General features: G+C 40.0%; 1 protein-coding gene and 1 long non-coding RNA gene across 3 annotated transcripts; one reads left to right on the forward strand and one right to left on the reverse strand.

Annotated features, from left to right (window-relative positions):
- The first annotated feature begins 337 nt into the window (after nucleotides 1–337).
- On the forward strand, nucleotides 338–10,376 carry FAM3B (FAM3 metabolism regulating signaling molecule B). 2 transcript variants are annotated; one of them, XM_061359186.1, is made up of 8 exons: nucleotides 338–454; nucleotides 3,489–3,629; nucleotides 5,009–5,132; nucleotides 5,767–5,831; nucleotides 6,759–6,809; nucleotides 7,991–8,078; nucleotides 8,819–8,951; nucleotides 9,876–10,376. In XM_061359186.1, the coding sequence occupies exons 1-8, from the start codon at nucleotides 433–435 to the stop codon at nucleotides 9,963–9,965; spliced, it is 714 nt and encodes a 237-aa protein (XP_061215170.1). In that variant the 5' UTR covers nucleotides 338–432; the 3' UTR covers nucleotides 9,966–10,376. The 2 variants fall into 2 exon arrangements, with proteins under 2 accessions (XP_061215170.1, XP_061215169.1); XM_061359185.1 differs by lacking the exon at nucleotides 338–454 and having other exon boundaries at nucleotides 1,841–3,629; nucleotides 5,773–5,831.
- Nucleotides 6,817–14,170, reverse strand: LOC133215263 (uncharacterized). Its single transcript, XR_009726357.1, has 3 exons — nucleotides 14,100–14,170; nucleotides 12,665–12,881; nucleotides 6,817–7,863 (listed from the first exon to the last, which is right to left on the reverse strand). It is a non-coding gene; the product is annotated as an uncharacterized LOC133215263 (long non-coding RNA).
- Nucleotides 14,171–14,422: the final 252 nt, after the last annotated feature.

Genomic DNA, 14,422 nt, shown 5'->3' on the forward strand with positions numbered 1-14,422 from the left:
AGGCTCCATGACACTTTGTCTGCAACACCAGCAGGGCCCACGACAAGAAAAGATGATTCAAGGGTACAGCCGTGTGAGTTGGTGCCCGTGATAGGACTTGAGTCATCGCAGTGCTGTGGCGGTGACTGGAGGAAGGAGGGGGCTACAGTGGGGCTCTGCTCTGCCATAGCGATAGCTGAAACACTAGGCAAACCCTGGCCATTACCAGGAAAAAGCCCAAGGGGCAGAGAAGGTGGCCTCCCCGGCAGAGGAAATGGCCCAGGGCGACGGGGCTCGGCCGGCGGTGCCGTGCCGTGCCGTGCCGTGCTGTGCCGCCGGCGGCGTCGGGGCGGTGCGGCGCTGACAGGTGGACGCTCCCCTTCCCGCACCCGTCCCAGTGGCTGCAGGACGAGGCGGGGGAGAGGGACGAAGACGAGGAGGCAGGGCGGGTGAATGATGTGGCTGAACCGACAATGTGAGTAGCAGCCCCGCGGGTGCGGGGGTCGCGGCGCCGAGTGAGCAGGGCGCCGCTGTCGCCGCCCGGTACCCCCCGCCGAGGCTGTCGGTGCCTCGCTGTCTCCTTGCGCCCTCCTCAGGTGGGTGATCTGGACCCGCTTGCCCGCTGACCGGGCCAGCCCTGTGGCAGGGAGGTCGGGGCAGGAAGGTTGTTCCCGACGGTGTTCTCTGAAGCCAGGGTGAGCCGAGCTTCCGGGCCGGGGCGGAGGGGCTGATGCTGGGGCTAGGTCTCAGAGCTGAGCCTCGGGCAGCGTCTGAAAGAGGATCAGCACCCATGGTGCCTTCTTTCCTGCTCCTCTTGCCTATCTGGCACCGTAAGTATTGCTGAGTATCTCTGCCTGAGTACTTCTCTGTGGCGGAAACGGAGAGAGGAAGGTTTGTGCCACCTCTCAGAGCATAGCAAGCACCTCTGTGGCACGCTGTCCCCTTCCTGCTCCTCCGTTCTGTGCCAAGTAGCGGGTCGAGGAGCCACAGCCTTAAAAATCAACAAAAACACTGTCTTGTTTTCCTGAATGTAGATTGGACTTCGATTTTTATAACTCCCAACTGCTGTGGATAGCAAATCTTAAGCTCCCTTAACTATCCTATGTTTGCCTGAGTTTATGGCCTAACTGCTGTTGTGTAGAGTTTTCTGCATGTCTCTGCAGGTACTCAAAAAAAAGAGTATACATGTGCAGGATATGTAACCTCAGTAAAGCTAAGAGATCTGGCTGGACCCAGCAGATGGGGTCAGTGCGGCCCCCCAGTGCATTATGAACCTAAGAAAGGAAAAACAGGAGTTGAACTATGTAGAAGATTCGGTAAATGTATTCCTTAAACCTTAGAAGTCATATTTGAGAAAAGTTTAAGCAGCTTGCTGTTGAAGTAAAACATGGAATATAGAAACAGAAGTTAGATAGTCTGTATTTTCCCTTCTGCTTAGGTAAAATGCTGAATTGTTGAGCCTATTTTGCCACAGAGTTGATCCACAATTATGATGAAAAACAGTGCTAAATCACTGTAAAGACAAACCTGCTAAACGAACAACAGAAAAAGCAAATTAAAACCTGGCTTGTTGGTCTCAGAGATCTTTACAATGCACCCCAAACCCTGAAAAGAAATAATCGCTGAAATCTTTAAATAGACTTGTAGTTTCCACTTAATTCTTTCCAAGTTTTGTCTTTGAAAATGGTGATTTAATCTCCTTTTCAAATTATGTTTTGTGTATAGGTCTGATTTTACAAATATATATGTAGTATATATTATATATATATTTATATGTGTAAAATATATTTTTTCTATATATAGAGAGAGTGTGTTTATACATATATGTATACACACTCAAAATAGAAAAGGCAAGTAAGTTTAATTCTGCTCGGTTCCAGCAGCTTCCTTCTTTGTGCATGTGAACTTTGTCAATGTTCTTGTCCACTTTCACTGTATGAATGAAATGTTGGAGTAATTTTCAGTATTATTTTGGTGCAGGCTTGTATCACTACCAGTGGGAGAGACAGATTTCTCTAGACTGAGGAAATAATTTGAAAATGCTTTATCTCTCTGAAGATTCATTATATTACTTTCTCAATCTTAATCCTTTGATGAAAATACAGTAACTTTCTCAGAGTATCTTTGTTACAGTCACACAAATGCACGTACTTGTGACTCCTAAATACAATGAATACAATGTCACAGAACGTTTTAAGAGCTCAGATCAGTATCTTAAAAGGGTTTACTGTCCTCTTTTTTAATTCTTTTCCTGATTCAACAAATGAGAAACTGGAATTATTTACAGAAGAACCTTCAATGTTCCTAACTTCAATGTCCAAACTTATTTGTGGCATGAATAATCAGAAGTAGAGCCTCCAGAATCATGTGTGTGTTGGACTAGTGTATCCGTTCTGCAGTAAAAGAAGCAGACTAATTTGGCAGAATTCACGGGAGACTGGTAGGACCTGCAAAACTGGACTTGAGGAGAGCAAGTGAACAATTTGGTCGTATTCTAGAGAAGGGGTAGGGCAGAAATCTTAGTAGCAGTTCAAGGAAGGAAAGGAATGTAAAGTGGTTCAAGGAAGATTTAGGCTATATAATACAACAATATGTTCTAGCAGATTGTCAAAGTGAACATACTCGATATTTTTGGACATTGGTTCTGTTGAACTTGATTTTCAGGCCTATGAAACTAAAAATTTTCCTTTTTCCTTTTAACAGATCATTATGTTCAAGGGCATATTTCTTTACAGATCAGGAAATATGACATACAAACATCAGTTTCACAATTGCAGTGTGATACTTCCTTGTTTATAAATTAGGTAGTGCATTTCTTCTAGATCAGGAATGCATGTTAGCATTTCTGATGACAAGGAAGAGGAGATGATACCCACTATGGAATTTATTCATATTTTTCATAGGAAAATTGTGAATCCCATGGTTTTCCTAGTGTAGAGATGCACTGCTAATACAGCCCAGGGAAGCTGTCATGTAACTGAGAGAAGGTGAAACAGTCACTCTAGTCATGTTTAAATGTAGTCAAAGCTCATTGTGTGAAGTTATTTGGGCCTTCTTCAGTTACTTTTACCCAGCACGTCAAAAGGGTGGATGGAGGGAGTTCCTTTTATGGTTGGTGTTTCAAACCGTTCCTGTAGTGTCTGCCTGTCACAGAAAATCAGTAGTAACTGCATACTACCCATAAAGTCATGTGTATATCTGGTACTTAAATTCCAGAGTCAAAATCCCAGGAGGATTAAGTTGAACTTCATGTTTCTTCGGGGTATACAGGGTGTGGATTGAGAGGAGCCTTGTGGGGAGGTCTCTGCTTGAAGATCAAGTTTTAGGAACAACAGGGATTGTCAGAGATGGGAATGCAACAAATAAATTGCCTCTGAAGGCTGTGGCTAACATAGCGTGTCAGAAGTAATCAGTTTCTGAAGCAATGCCAAAGAAAATACAAGAGTTTGTGTGTTGCTATGAAAGCATCTTTATGTCTCTGTGGTTTTCTTACCCTCATTCCCTGGCAGGTGTTGTGAAATTAGGAAGGATTCTGGTGACTTTGTTGGCTGCTTGGTGCTTGGGATACTTACTCGCTGCTCTTTTAACCCAAAAGACAATAACACCTATGGCTAATCTTCAAGACATTGGAAAGAAACCAGTGTTGAGGGGTGTGTAGTTGTGTTTCTTTTTTTTTTCCTTATGTTATATGTGATGTTGCCTATTTACACGATAAATGATAAATGGCTTGTTAGCTAACAAATATGTTCTATGGTAAGAATGCAGTTGGCTCTGTAAAGTACAAGTCTGAACTATTTCTAAGACGCTGTCTTTCAAGAAACACAGTATCAGCCTATATTTGCCAGTATGCAAATATAATTAATTGAATAGTAATGTAAGAACACCTTATTTGTTTGCTGGCATATAAGCACACAGCTGTAGCTGCAGCTTTGGTTCTATCACATGCATTTTATAGTTATGGTAAAGTGTTGAATCACTAACCACACTTTGTAATTAAATTCTCATTACTTTTTGTCTCAGATCTGACTGGGTGGCTTAATATGTACATTTTCCTCATTTTATGTCTATGTTGCCATAAAGTGAAAAAGCCTTAAAATGAAATCATTATGAACTTCAGGGTAGTAAACCTTCAACCCTCCAGCCCTTCTTTCCTGTTATATGAAATATCACAAAATAATCACCCTGGATTCAGATTAAATCAAATTATATGGGACATTTTTCCCTAAATAATCTCACTTTTGGCCCAGCAGCTGTTTGAAAGTCAATAACTTAAAGCCCTGAGTGAGATAATGTTGCCATATGTTGTGGTTTAACCTCAGCAAGCAACTAAGCCCCAAACAGCCACTCACCCACTTCCCCCTGGTGGGATGGGGAAGAAAATCCAAAGGGTAGAAGTGAGAACACTCATGGGTTGAGGTAAAGATAGTTTTTAATAGGTAAAGCAAAAGCTGCACATGCAGGAAAAGCAAAACAAGGAATTTATTCACCACATCCCATGGGCAGGCAGGTGTTCAGCCCTCTCCAGGAGAGCAGGCCTCCATCACACGTGACAGGTACTTGGGAAGAAAATTGCCATCACTCTGGATGAATGCCCCTTCCTTCTTCTTCCCCCAGCTTTACATGCTGAGCATGACCCCATATGATATGGGATATCCCTTGGGTCAGTTGGGGTCAGCTGTCCCGGCTGTGTCCCCTCCCAGCTCCTTGTGCATCCCCAGCCATCACTGATGGTGTGGTGTGATGAGCAGAAAATGCCTTGGCTCTGTGTAAGCAACTGCTCAGCAGAGACTAAAACATCCCTGTGTTATCAACACTTTCCAGCACAGATTCCAAACACAACCCGTACTGGCTACTGTGAAGAAAATTAACTCTACCCCATCCAAAACCAGCACCCCATGATACTGGAAACCTGGCAGGACTGGGTTCTGTATATGTATGTTTGAGCTTAGCATGTTGATATTAAGTGATTCTTTCCATAAATTGTTTTTGCACCATCCAATAAATGATCTTCTCATCTTTCTTCTTGTAGCTCCAGTCCCAAAAAGACAGAAATGTGATCACTGGTCTCCCTGCTCACCAGGGAGCTATGCCTATCGGATTCTTAGTGGCGGTGGCAAAGAAAAGCTGGCTAAAATTTGTTTTGAGGATGAGCTGTGAGTAACTGTCCAACTTTAAATCTAAGCAAGTGCTTTGTAGTGTGAAGAAGGGTGTTTCATTTTGGTCAGCAGCAGAAAGAGTTGGTTTGGTTTTGTTTTTTTTTTGTTAAATACCTAATATCAGGGTTTTTTTTTGTTCCTCTATGTAAGATACATTCAACTGTTAGCTTCAAGTATGATTTTTAGTTTTCATGGTGCAGGAGAGCAAGTTTACAGTACATTGAATGGTCAACACCTTCTCAAAGTCAGGTTCTTTCATGGCTTTTCAAAATAGACAAGTAGAATGACTTCAAAACCTTTGCTATGATCTTTTGTGCTATAGTCCACATAGAATACTGCCACAAAACCACATGTTATCTTGGGTTAGGGCTTTTTCTCCTTTATTTTTCTGGGTATATTTGTATGAAGTACTTTGTTGATCTGGCTCATTTTAAAAGATTAATTGTGTATGGTTGAAGGAAACTAATAAAATGTAGAAGATATTTATGCCATAGCTCTTGTTTGCTACAAAGTCTTGAATTAAATAACTGAAGAAAATATGACCATCAGTAAATGACTTAGCACTGGTAAATATAACTTTGGGTCAGAGCTTCTGGATGGATGCATCATACTGATACCGTGTTTACTCCTATTCCAGGCTTATAAGTGAAGAGAAGGGTAATGTTGGAAGAGGTATAAACATTGCCATTGTGAATTGTAAGTAAGAGAAAAAAGTGCTAGACACAGACATACCTTTTTTATGTAAACATTTTCTGTGATCTCTGCTCAGAATAAACCCAGTTCTAGAATGCTTTTACGGCTGACACATTTTTGCCACCTTTTCCCTTCATCCACACAATAAACCTTCCATTTAGAGTCCTATGTTCAAAAGTGTCTGCTTTTATGATTTCACACTATATGGTTAAAAGGTAAGCCAGAAAGGAATCAGGAACTACTGGATCTTGTTACTAGAAATGAGCTGGTGCATTCTAAATGGAAAAGACCCTCTCAGTAACAGGAATCCAGCCAGGGTCTTGGATAACAAAAATCAGTTTAACACAATTGACATGGATTTAGAAATCTGAAAAGTGTTTCCACTTGTACATGTGTTATTTAAATAGATAGCCATCTAAGCTGCAGCATAATTAATGATGAATATTGACCAAAATGTTTTGTTACTAATTGTTTGCGTGCCTAATTTCTCATGCAGTAATGATGAATGTTCAGTTTCTGTCCACCGACATTCAAATGGTATGAAGGCCTTCACATCTGAAACACTGCACAGAATAGTGTTAAAGCTCAGTCAAACAGTCTTAGGTGTAACCATTTTTACTATTATGGTTGTGATCTAGTTTAGTATATGTAGATACAAAAACATGGAAGGACACAGTAAAATGAATTTCTTCTTTAAAATAAAAAGTAATAAAAATGTCTTTGTAATTTGATGATTCAAAGACTACATGAAACGAAATATTCTCTTAAATTGATATTATTCCATATTCCTTCCAATTTAAAAACCTAAGCAAAAGAGGCCCAGTAATACACAAAAATAGAGGTGCCTAGCTTTAGCTGAAAACACTGTATATGCTGATTGATTTTAATAATTTTTGCTCCTATTTACACAACTTCTTGTTTTAATTACAGATAAAACAGGAAAAGTTACATCAACAAAATTTTTTGACATGTGGAAAGGAGGTAAGGAAAAGAGTCTAACAGAACTTCTGTTAGTGTTTCAGTGTTAAGGAATGACTTACATGATTATCCTACACTTTCAAATTACTATGATTGCAGTATTGATGGGGATCAGCTAGAAACAAACAGCTGTTTTCTTCATAAAATATGCTTCGACCAGATCTGATGACAAATTTAGCCTGATAAGCTGAATTTCTCCTGTTGGTTGAGATAGGTAATTGTCTTTTTTTTTTTTTTTTTTTTCAATTGTCAAGTTGCTGTTTTTTAAGTGTCTCCCCCTCCATTATTTCAGTCTGGTAGGAATAGCACTTAATCTGGTACCACATCCAGATGCTTCCCTCAGAAAAATTCCGTTTCTTGACATATTTTCTTCTAGTTTAGTTGTAAAATCATCATAAGAAATATGGTAGTCTGTCTCTTACCATCCTTCCATATAGCTAGAAAGATGATCTACTTTAAGACTAGCTCCTAACACACTTTCCAAACTTTGAACAATAGCAATTTCATTACCATTAGTAAGGAAAACAGAATGCTGTAGTGCACTGAAATACGATTCTTTGACCACTTAAGAATGCTTTTGACCTTACATCAAAATAGAATGCACTGGGGCTAATCATGGGGCTACAATTCATATACGGTATATAGACAGTAATGTCTCCAGGGTGCCTGTTACAGTTTTTTTATATGGAAGACAAGTGTCTCATGTATGTTTAGCAATTGCAAAACAAATAAATACCTTAGTGCTGCAAATAGGCTGCCAATTAATCAAAGTGGGTGGACAGTGAAGTATGTAACTCAGCTCTGTAGTTAGCATGCTAGTAGGAAGCTCAGAGTAGCAGTGACTTCTCCCGGCCTATTCCATGCTTAGCTTGTATGTATAATGGTGTGTGAGGTAAGCATAAGAAGCCACCTATATACTCACCCTGCACATAAATGACTTTCATAGAAGTTCAGAAGTATCTGTGTTTACTACTGGGAAATGCAGACCAGTTCGTGCTCTCCTAGCCTTCAGTGACAGCTGGCAGTTTTCTGTTCTTTTCAGGATTAAGTCTTCTGCCTGTAAACATAAAAAGCCTAGTTAGGTCTCATTTTGAATAGATGAGGCCAAAAAGTGAAAGCAGGTTCAAAGTAAGTGGAATGTGATATGTTTGTAATGTATAATCAGTTTGTAATTGATTCAACAGACCACTCAGGAGAGATGATGGCTTTCATTAAAAATGCTCCAGAAAAGTCTCTCCTTCTGATGGTGACTCATGATGATGGAAGCACCCGGTAAGCAAGTTATCTATGACAGGCTAAGGAACAGAGCAATGAATAGCTTGAAAATTACGATTGCATAATGGTGTAAAGGAATGGTAAATTTCATTCTATAGTCAGGGTTGTTCTCTCATTCCCTGGCTAAAAAGTTTTTTAATCCATGTCCATTCAGTGCTTACCCATACCATGTATGCTGATGATTCCAAAAATGGATAGATAGCATTACATTTGTTTGAAAGCACTAGTTATTCTCCTAGAGGGCACTGTTCTTACCTCTGGGTCACAGAGGTAACCTGTTAGAAGGTGTCCCCACCTCCAATTACAATGTATCTAGTTTGCATTCCTTCTGGCATCTTAATCTGAATCTTCAAGTGCTTTTGAACCTTGAGGGTTTTTTTAGTTAAATTCATTATATGGTAACTATACAGCAGAAGACTTAATCGTTCATTTGATAAACAATTGATGTCCTTATTTAAGAAGGCCTGAAACATCAAATAGTATTTGAGAAACTTTTTTGTTTCTGCTCTGCTGTTACTAACTGGCTGTATTAACACCAGGAAGGTGGAGAGGAGAAAGAAAAATAACTTTGCTCTGGAAGCATAACAGCATGCTACTAAGACAGCTTTCAGGGTTTTTTAAACTTCTCGTTTTTGCTTCTCCTGAGTTGCTAATGTAAAGCATGATTCAGCTGGTTTCTTGTTCAGCATTTTTCACATACTGAATTTTTAAAGCTTTTCTCCACTACATTTTCCTAGGTTGAAAAATGACGCCAAAAAGTCAGTAGAAGAGCTGGGAAGTAAAGAAATATGGAATATGAAGTTCAGGTCAAGTTGGGTTTTTATAGCTGCCAAAGGCTTCAGGCTGCCAGATGACATCCAAAAAGAAAAGGTCAGGTTCATTTTATTTTCACTTATTTTTCTGTATATAAGGTATAATCTTCAGGTGCAGATTTCATGTGTTAGCTATACCTGTAGTCTGTTCAGTAAGCCTCAGTCGCACAAAGCAAGTTCTCTAATGTGTCATCATTCTTTGCTTTGGATCTGGGCCATGTACAGTACTGACTTCAACCACACCAGCACTAAACCGTCTGTGCACAAATTTCAGAAGTGACCAGTGATTCTAGAGAGTTTCAGTTTTAGAATGTCCAAGCTGACATGCTGTACAGAGACTTACATTTTCTTCTGGAAGAACAAATTCCAAGGATTACTAAAATGAAGCCTATATTTATGTGAAAATTGGGCTGGCACAGACTGGCCATGCAAATACGGCAACATTTGCATTATAAAACTTTTCTGAATAAGATGCCCTCAGGCTTCAGGAGGACTAAAGGTACCGTTTTTTACATCAGATTTCTGTCTGCATCTGTGACCTTGTTGTATTCGCTTTCTATAAGCCCAGGAGTGCTCATTTGTATGACAGAGGCCGACAGAAATGAGAAAACCCAATACAGAGGTCAGTTCGCTTGATGATAGTGACTCCCTCTAAAGGCTCATGAAACTTTCATAGCTGTTTGGTTGGGTTTTTTTCCTAAAATACTGTTGCAATCTTCTTCACATACAGAGCTTCTGCAGGAAAAAGGTGTTCAATTTAGTGTATATTAAGACAGCCATCTGGGAAATAAGTAAAGCACTCTGTGTAAGAGAGAAACTGGGGGAATTTTCACCCATTATGTTGAGCAAGATGTGCAATGTATTACTCAGCTTCCCAGTCCTACCCCATTACCCCCTTCTGTTGTATGAGTTTGAACAAACTGGTTCATAAATGGAGTACCAAATTTTTATTTTTTATTTTTACTTTTAAATTTTTAAACAGATAAACCACTCTGACCGCAAGAAGAACAGATACAATGGGTGGCCTGCTGAAGTCCAAATAGAAGGCTGTATCCCAAGAAATCTGATCTGAACAAATGAATACCTCATTAATAAAGATGATTCTCTATTTTTGTATCTATGACTTTAGGAAATTGCCTGCAGAACCCAATAAGCATCTGAACACTAATTGTAAAATAATGATGTACAGTTTTATGCGTTTCTTTCCTCTGTGAGGTTTTACTCTAATCTGAAAACAAATAGCTATTTTGATAATATGTGGAAATAAAGTACTTTGGTTTGGAGTGTTCAAAAAGTCAGTCATAAAATAGCAGGATTTTTAAAAGTGAGTATACATTGTCATTAGTAATTTTAGGGTTTTAATTTTGTTTGGTTGGTTTTAGTACGTGTTTTCCTTAGCTTCCTTTTAAAGACTAATATGCAAATAAAACTTAATCTAAATTGTAATATAAAATCACTAGCAATGAAGTCATTTTTTATGTTTGTTAGAAGCATCACTTCTCTTCAGAAAAAAGTTCAGAAACAGCAGTTACATTTGTTGAGCTGCTTTCAGTGATGTTGGCAACATGGAATAGCAATGTTAACGTGAAGATCAAGTTACTTATATTATTTTACCAAAATTAAGCAGCAAAATCTGCGTGGTTTGTTTTAGTTATTTTTTTCTTCCTGTAAGTTTAACTTGCTTAAAAAAATGCAGTGACTTCATGCAAGCTTAAGTGTTATTCATGCTAACTGTAGAATCAAACACATGATTTTAAAGAAACTGTAGAAGCCATTTACTCAATTTCCCTTTTTCTGAAGCACATCAAGTATGTCTGAACCCTTCTTAACTGGTGTTTGTCCCCCTGTTGTTCATAAGCCTCCCATATCATAGATTCCAAACCTTAAGTTGCTTCCTGTAGCATTTCACTGTTATGCTAGTTATTCCCCAAGCATACTGAATTAACCTAAAAGAACCAAGCCAATTACATGGAGAGTAAGTCATCATTGTTCTTTTTATGCCAGTTTATTATGTATCTGACTTTCCTCATCGTCTCTCCTCCCTAGACTGAACCTACCTGGTATATTTAAATCTTTCTTTACATTTTTCTCAACATTAAAAGGTTTGTTTAGCAGCAACTTTCTTAATGTGCTGTGCTCCAAATGGGTCACACCATTCTATGCAGCTACTTACGACCGTGCTGCACTCTAGACTTCAGGCAGGAGAAAATCAGGAGCAGTGACGTGAGAGGTGGCTGCCAACAGCCAGATTCAGTCTGCTTCTGCTCTCTCCACTGTCTGATTGAAGCCCTCTCATCGCGCTTCAAGCCTCTACCCCTGTCACTGCTGCCACTTGTAGTCACTGCTGTGTTCCCAGCATCTTTCTGGTACCACATTTCTCCACCAGCCCCTAAAGCTGTTTCCCTGGTACCAGTTTGCAAACTGCTCCGTAACCCAGGGACACTGCCAAAGAAAGCAGTTAAATTAGTTTGACTCAGTTTGATGTTGGCAGACTCACAATGGTTGCTCCTTATCACCTTGCTACTGATGAGGTGGTTACAAATTGAGTGCTTAAATAGCTGTTTCAATATTTTTCCACATCTAAGTAATTATTTTATAATAATAATAATTTATTCAGGCAGTGTTCATGTTACTGGCAGAACATTTATTCCTTTACATTGTAATCACCCTTTGTTACATGCCTGAATTATAAAAATAACATAATTACAGTACTAATGGATGACAATCCTCAAAGCGCCAAGCTCTCAGACAGTCCTCAAACTCTGAGCAGTCTGACAGTTATTGCTTTCTACTCCAGGCCACAATTAATCTTTCACTTGCGTTCAATTTTACACCAGTTTCTGTTTAGCAGTTACCATGAAGCGTGCAAGTACTACAAGTTCTCCATTCTCTGCAAATACTCCATTCTTTACATTCACTTGCTCTGTTCTTCACACTCTGTACAAGTATTACATTCTTTACAGCTGGTCCACATTAAAAGTATTATGTTCTTTACAGATGGTCCACAGTAAAAGGTGCATACCCATAATATGAACCAAAGATTAAATCACCCAAGAATCTTTCACAGCACAGGTCCCTACAAAATGTTAACTCTATCATGTTTTCACTTTTTCAGAGATCACTCAAATCGTCTAGGCAAGAGTGTTAATAGTCTTCAGTGCTGAATGGCTGTTTTGCTTTGTTCATATCACAGTGTTTAAATATGGTAGGCAGAGGATCTTCCAGTACTTTGATAACTCTGATCACAAGAAACCATGGAAAAGCGGTCACTTGAGCAAAAAAGGTGCCACTTTTTCAGACACTTCAGATTACAAACAATCTTACAGAGAGTAGGTTTGAAAGTGGGTGTTCAACTTTGCACATACAACTAACACTTCTGAATGAACTGCCATCTGCAGAGGAGTGAAAAGCTTTTTCACAGAACTGTAATTCCAAAAACCTAATCATATAATTGTGGAATTGTTTGGGTTGGAAGGGACCCTGAAGATCACAAAATTCCAACCCGCCTGCCATGACAGGAACATCTTCCACTAGACTAGGCTGCTCAAAGCTCCGTCCAACCTGGCCATGAGCACTGCCAGGGATGGGGCATGCACAGCTCCCTTGGACAACCTGTTCCAGTGCCTCACCACCCTCGCAGTAACATGGGGGAAAGTTAAATAGCTTTGGATTTTAAAATAATCAATAGAACATGAAGTTAAACATTTAATTTTATTTGGAGGCAAGGCCATAGGGTGTAGGATCCCTAATACAGATGTCCTACCTCCTTACCTTCTCTGTCATGTGCTCTAGAGCGCAGGTAAATCCCAGTGGTGGAGGTCAGTGCTGTCGAAGCCAGGTGACACTGCCAATCACAAGCAATGGGCAGGAAACGATTGTTGTGCCCTCATGTGCCAGAAAGGTGATGTGGTCTTTACCATGCCTTGTGAACTACTTTTGTGTGGTTAGTGCAGAATGCAGGACCACTACAAGGAAATCAGGGTAAAACCTGCAAAGCAATTCATCTTTTTCTAACCTAGTAGGCAAATCATGGGAAATGGGAAAACATGAGCTTTAATATCATTATACTCAGGGCTTGGGTTTGTGCAGTCAAAAGCAAAGTAGCACAGCAGGTGGCAGCAGCGTCTTTCTAGAGGCACTGCATCTGTTTGGGAAAGTACCCGACCTCTCTGCGGTTACCTCTCTTGAGAGACTCTGGAAGCCACAGGTAACGGGTGTGGGTCACCCTGTCTTTTGCTTGCTGCTGGGAGGCAAGCCAGCAGCTTTGCTTCTAACATGCCGGACCTCCCTGTCCTGCGCTTTACCAATGGCAGGCTCCTGTTTCAAATATCCCCAGCCAGCACCAGCCTGCTGGTCGTTATTCCTCACATTTAGGTAGACATTTTAGATAGAAGAAAATCGAAAAAGTGGCTATCATTCCAATTATTCCCTCCAGTGTGAATATGACAACCAGTCCCATAAATAACAAAGTACATGGACAGATGTCATTTTTTTATATCTCCATTCAAGAGAATGAGCAGCATCTCAGGGTCTTGACAGGTCTCTTCAAAATCCCTGGGTCCCTAGCAGTTCAGTTTGATGGCAGCAGTAGGAAATACTAATCAAATAGCAGGTAATATTTTCAGTTTCTCAGTGATAACTGTTTCTTTTAGGTTCTTTTGTAACGCTGTCTACCTCAAAAGGGGAAGTTTCTACTATATTCAAAAGAAAAAATAGAAGAAGGGAAAAGTTCTTCAGTGAAAGATGCCCTTTTGCATGCAGGCTGTGCTTAAAGCAAAACTCCTACCGACTGCAATCCACTCAGAAGAGCAAAGAGGAGCTGTTGCTTTTACTTATGCATAATGCCTGGTGGGAAATAACATATGAGTGTCATATTTCTGATCTCTTCTTAGCTGCAAGTGAAACGCTGAACAATTACTAGAATTCAGGAGATTAAGATGGGTGTTTTTAATAAAGTTTGAGTGACAGCAATTCCTCATTTCCTGGGACTCTGAAGTTTTGATTTCTCCATTGTGTTTTGTTTGTTTGTTTGGTGGTTTTTGTTGGTTGGGGGGTGGGGGTGTTTATTTTGGTTTGGGTTTCTGGGGGGGTGCAAGGGTTGTGTGGGGTTTTTTTCCTTTCTTTCCAGGGGAGACTTTCAGCAGCATAGAAAACATAAATTCTCCCCCTTCAAATACAAACTTTACACTAGCAGCTCTAACATTACTTTTTCCTTTCTCCAAAGATGAGAGCATAGAGACAGATGCTTGAACCTGTCCCGGTCTCCACTGCAGGTCTAATTTTAAAAATCAAAAAATAAAAAATTAAGTAGCTATGTTTCAGCCAAAAGCAAGTGCATTCCAGCCTTGTACTTCCCATATAAATCTTAGGTAGGTATACTTTGTATAGATGCTTTCTATCTCCTAGGCATTACCTACGAGAATTCTTGGGAATGAGACTGAACCTCTACTTTCTCCCCCAGGGCCAGGATATCTGTGACAACCAGGACTTGGAAAAGACGATTAAGATCTTGAAGTAAGACTTTCCAAA

The sequence above is a fragment of the Neopsephotus bourkii genome, unplaced genomic scaffold (assembly GCF_033783945.1).
Source record: "Neopsephotus bourkii isolate Nb327-2 ecotype Australia unplaced genomic scaffold, CSIRO-AGI_Nbou_v1 NB_962, whole genome shotgun sequence".
NCBI classification, from domain to species: Eukaryota; Metazoa; Chordata; class Aves; order Psittaciformes; family Psittacidae; genus Neopsephotus; species Neopsephotus bourkii.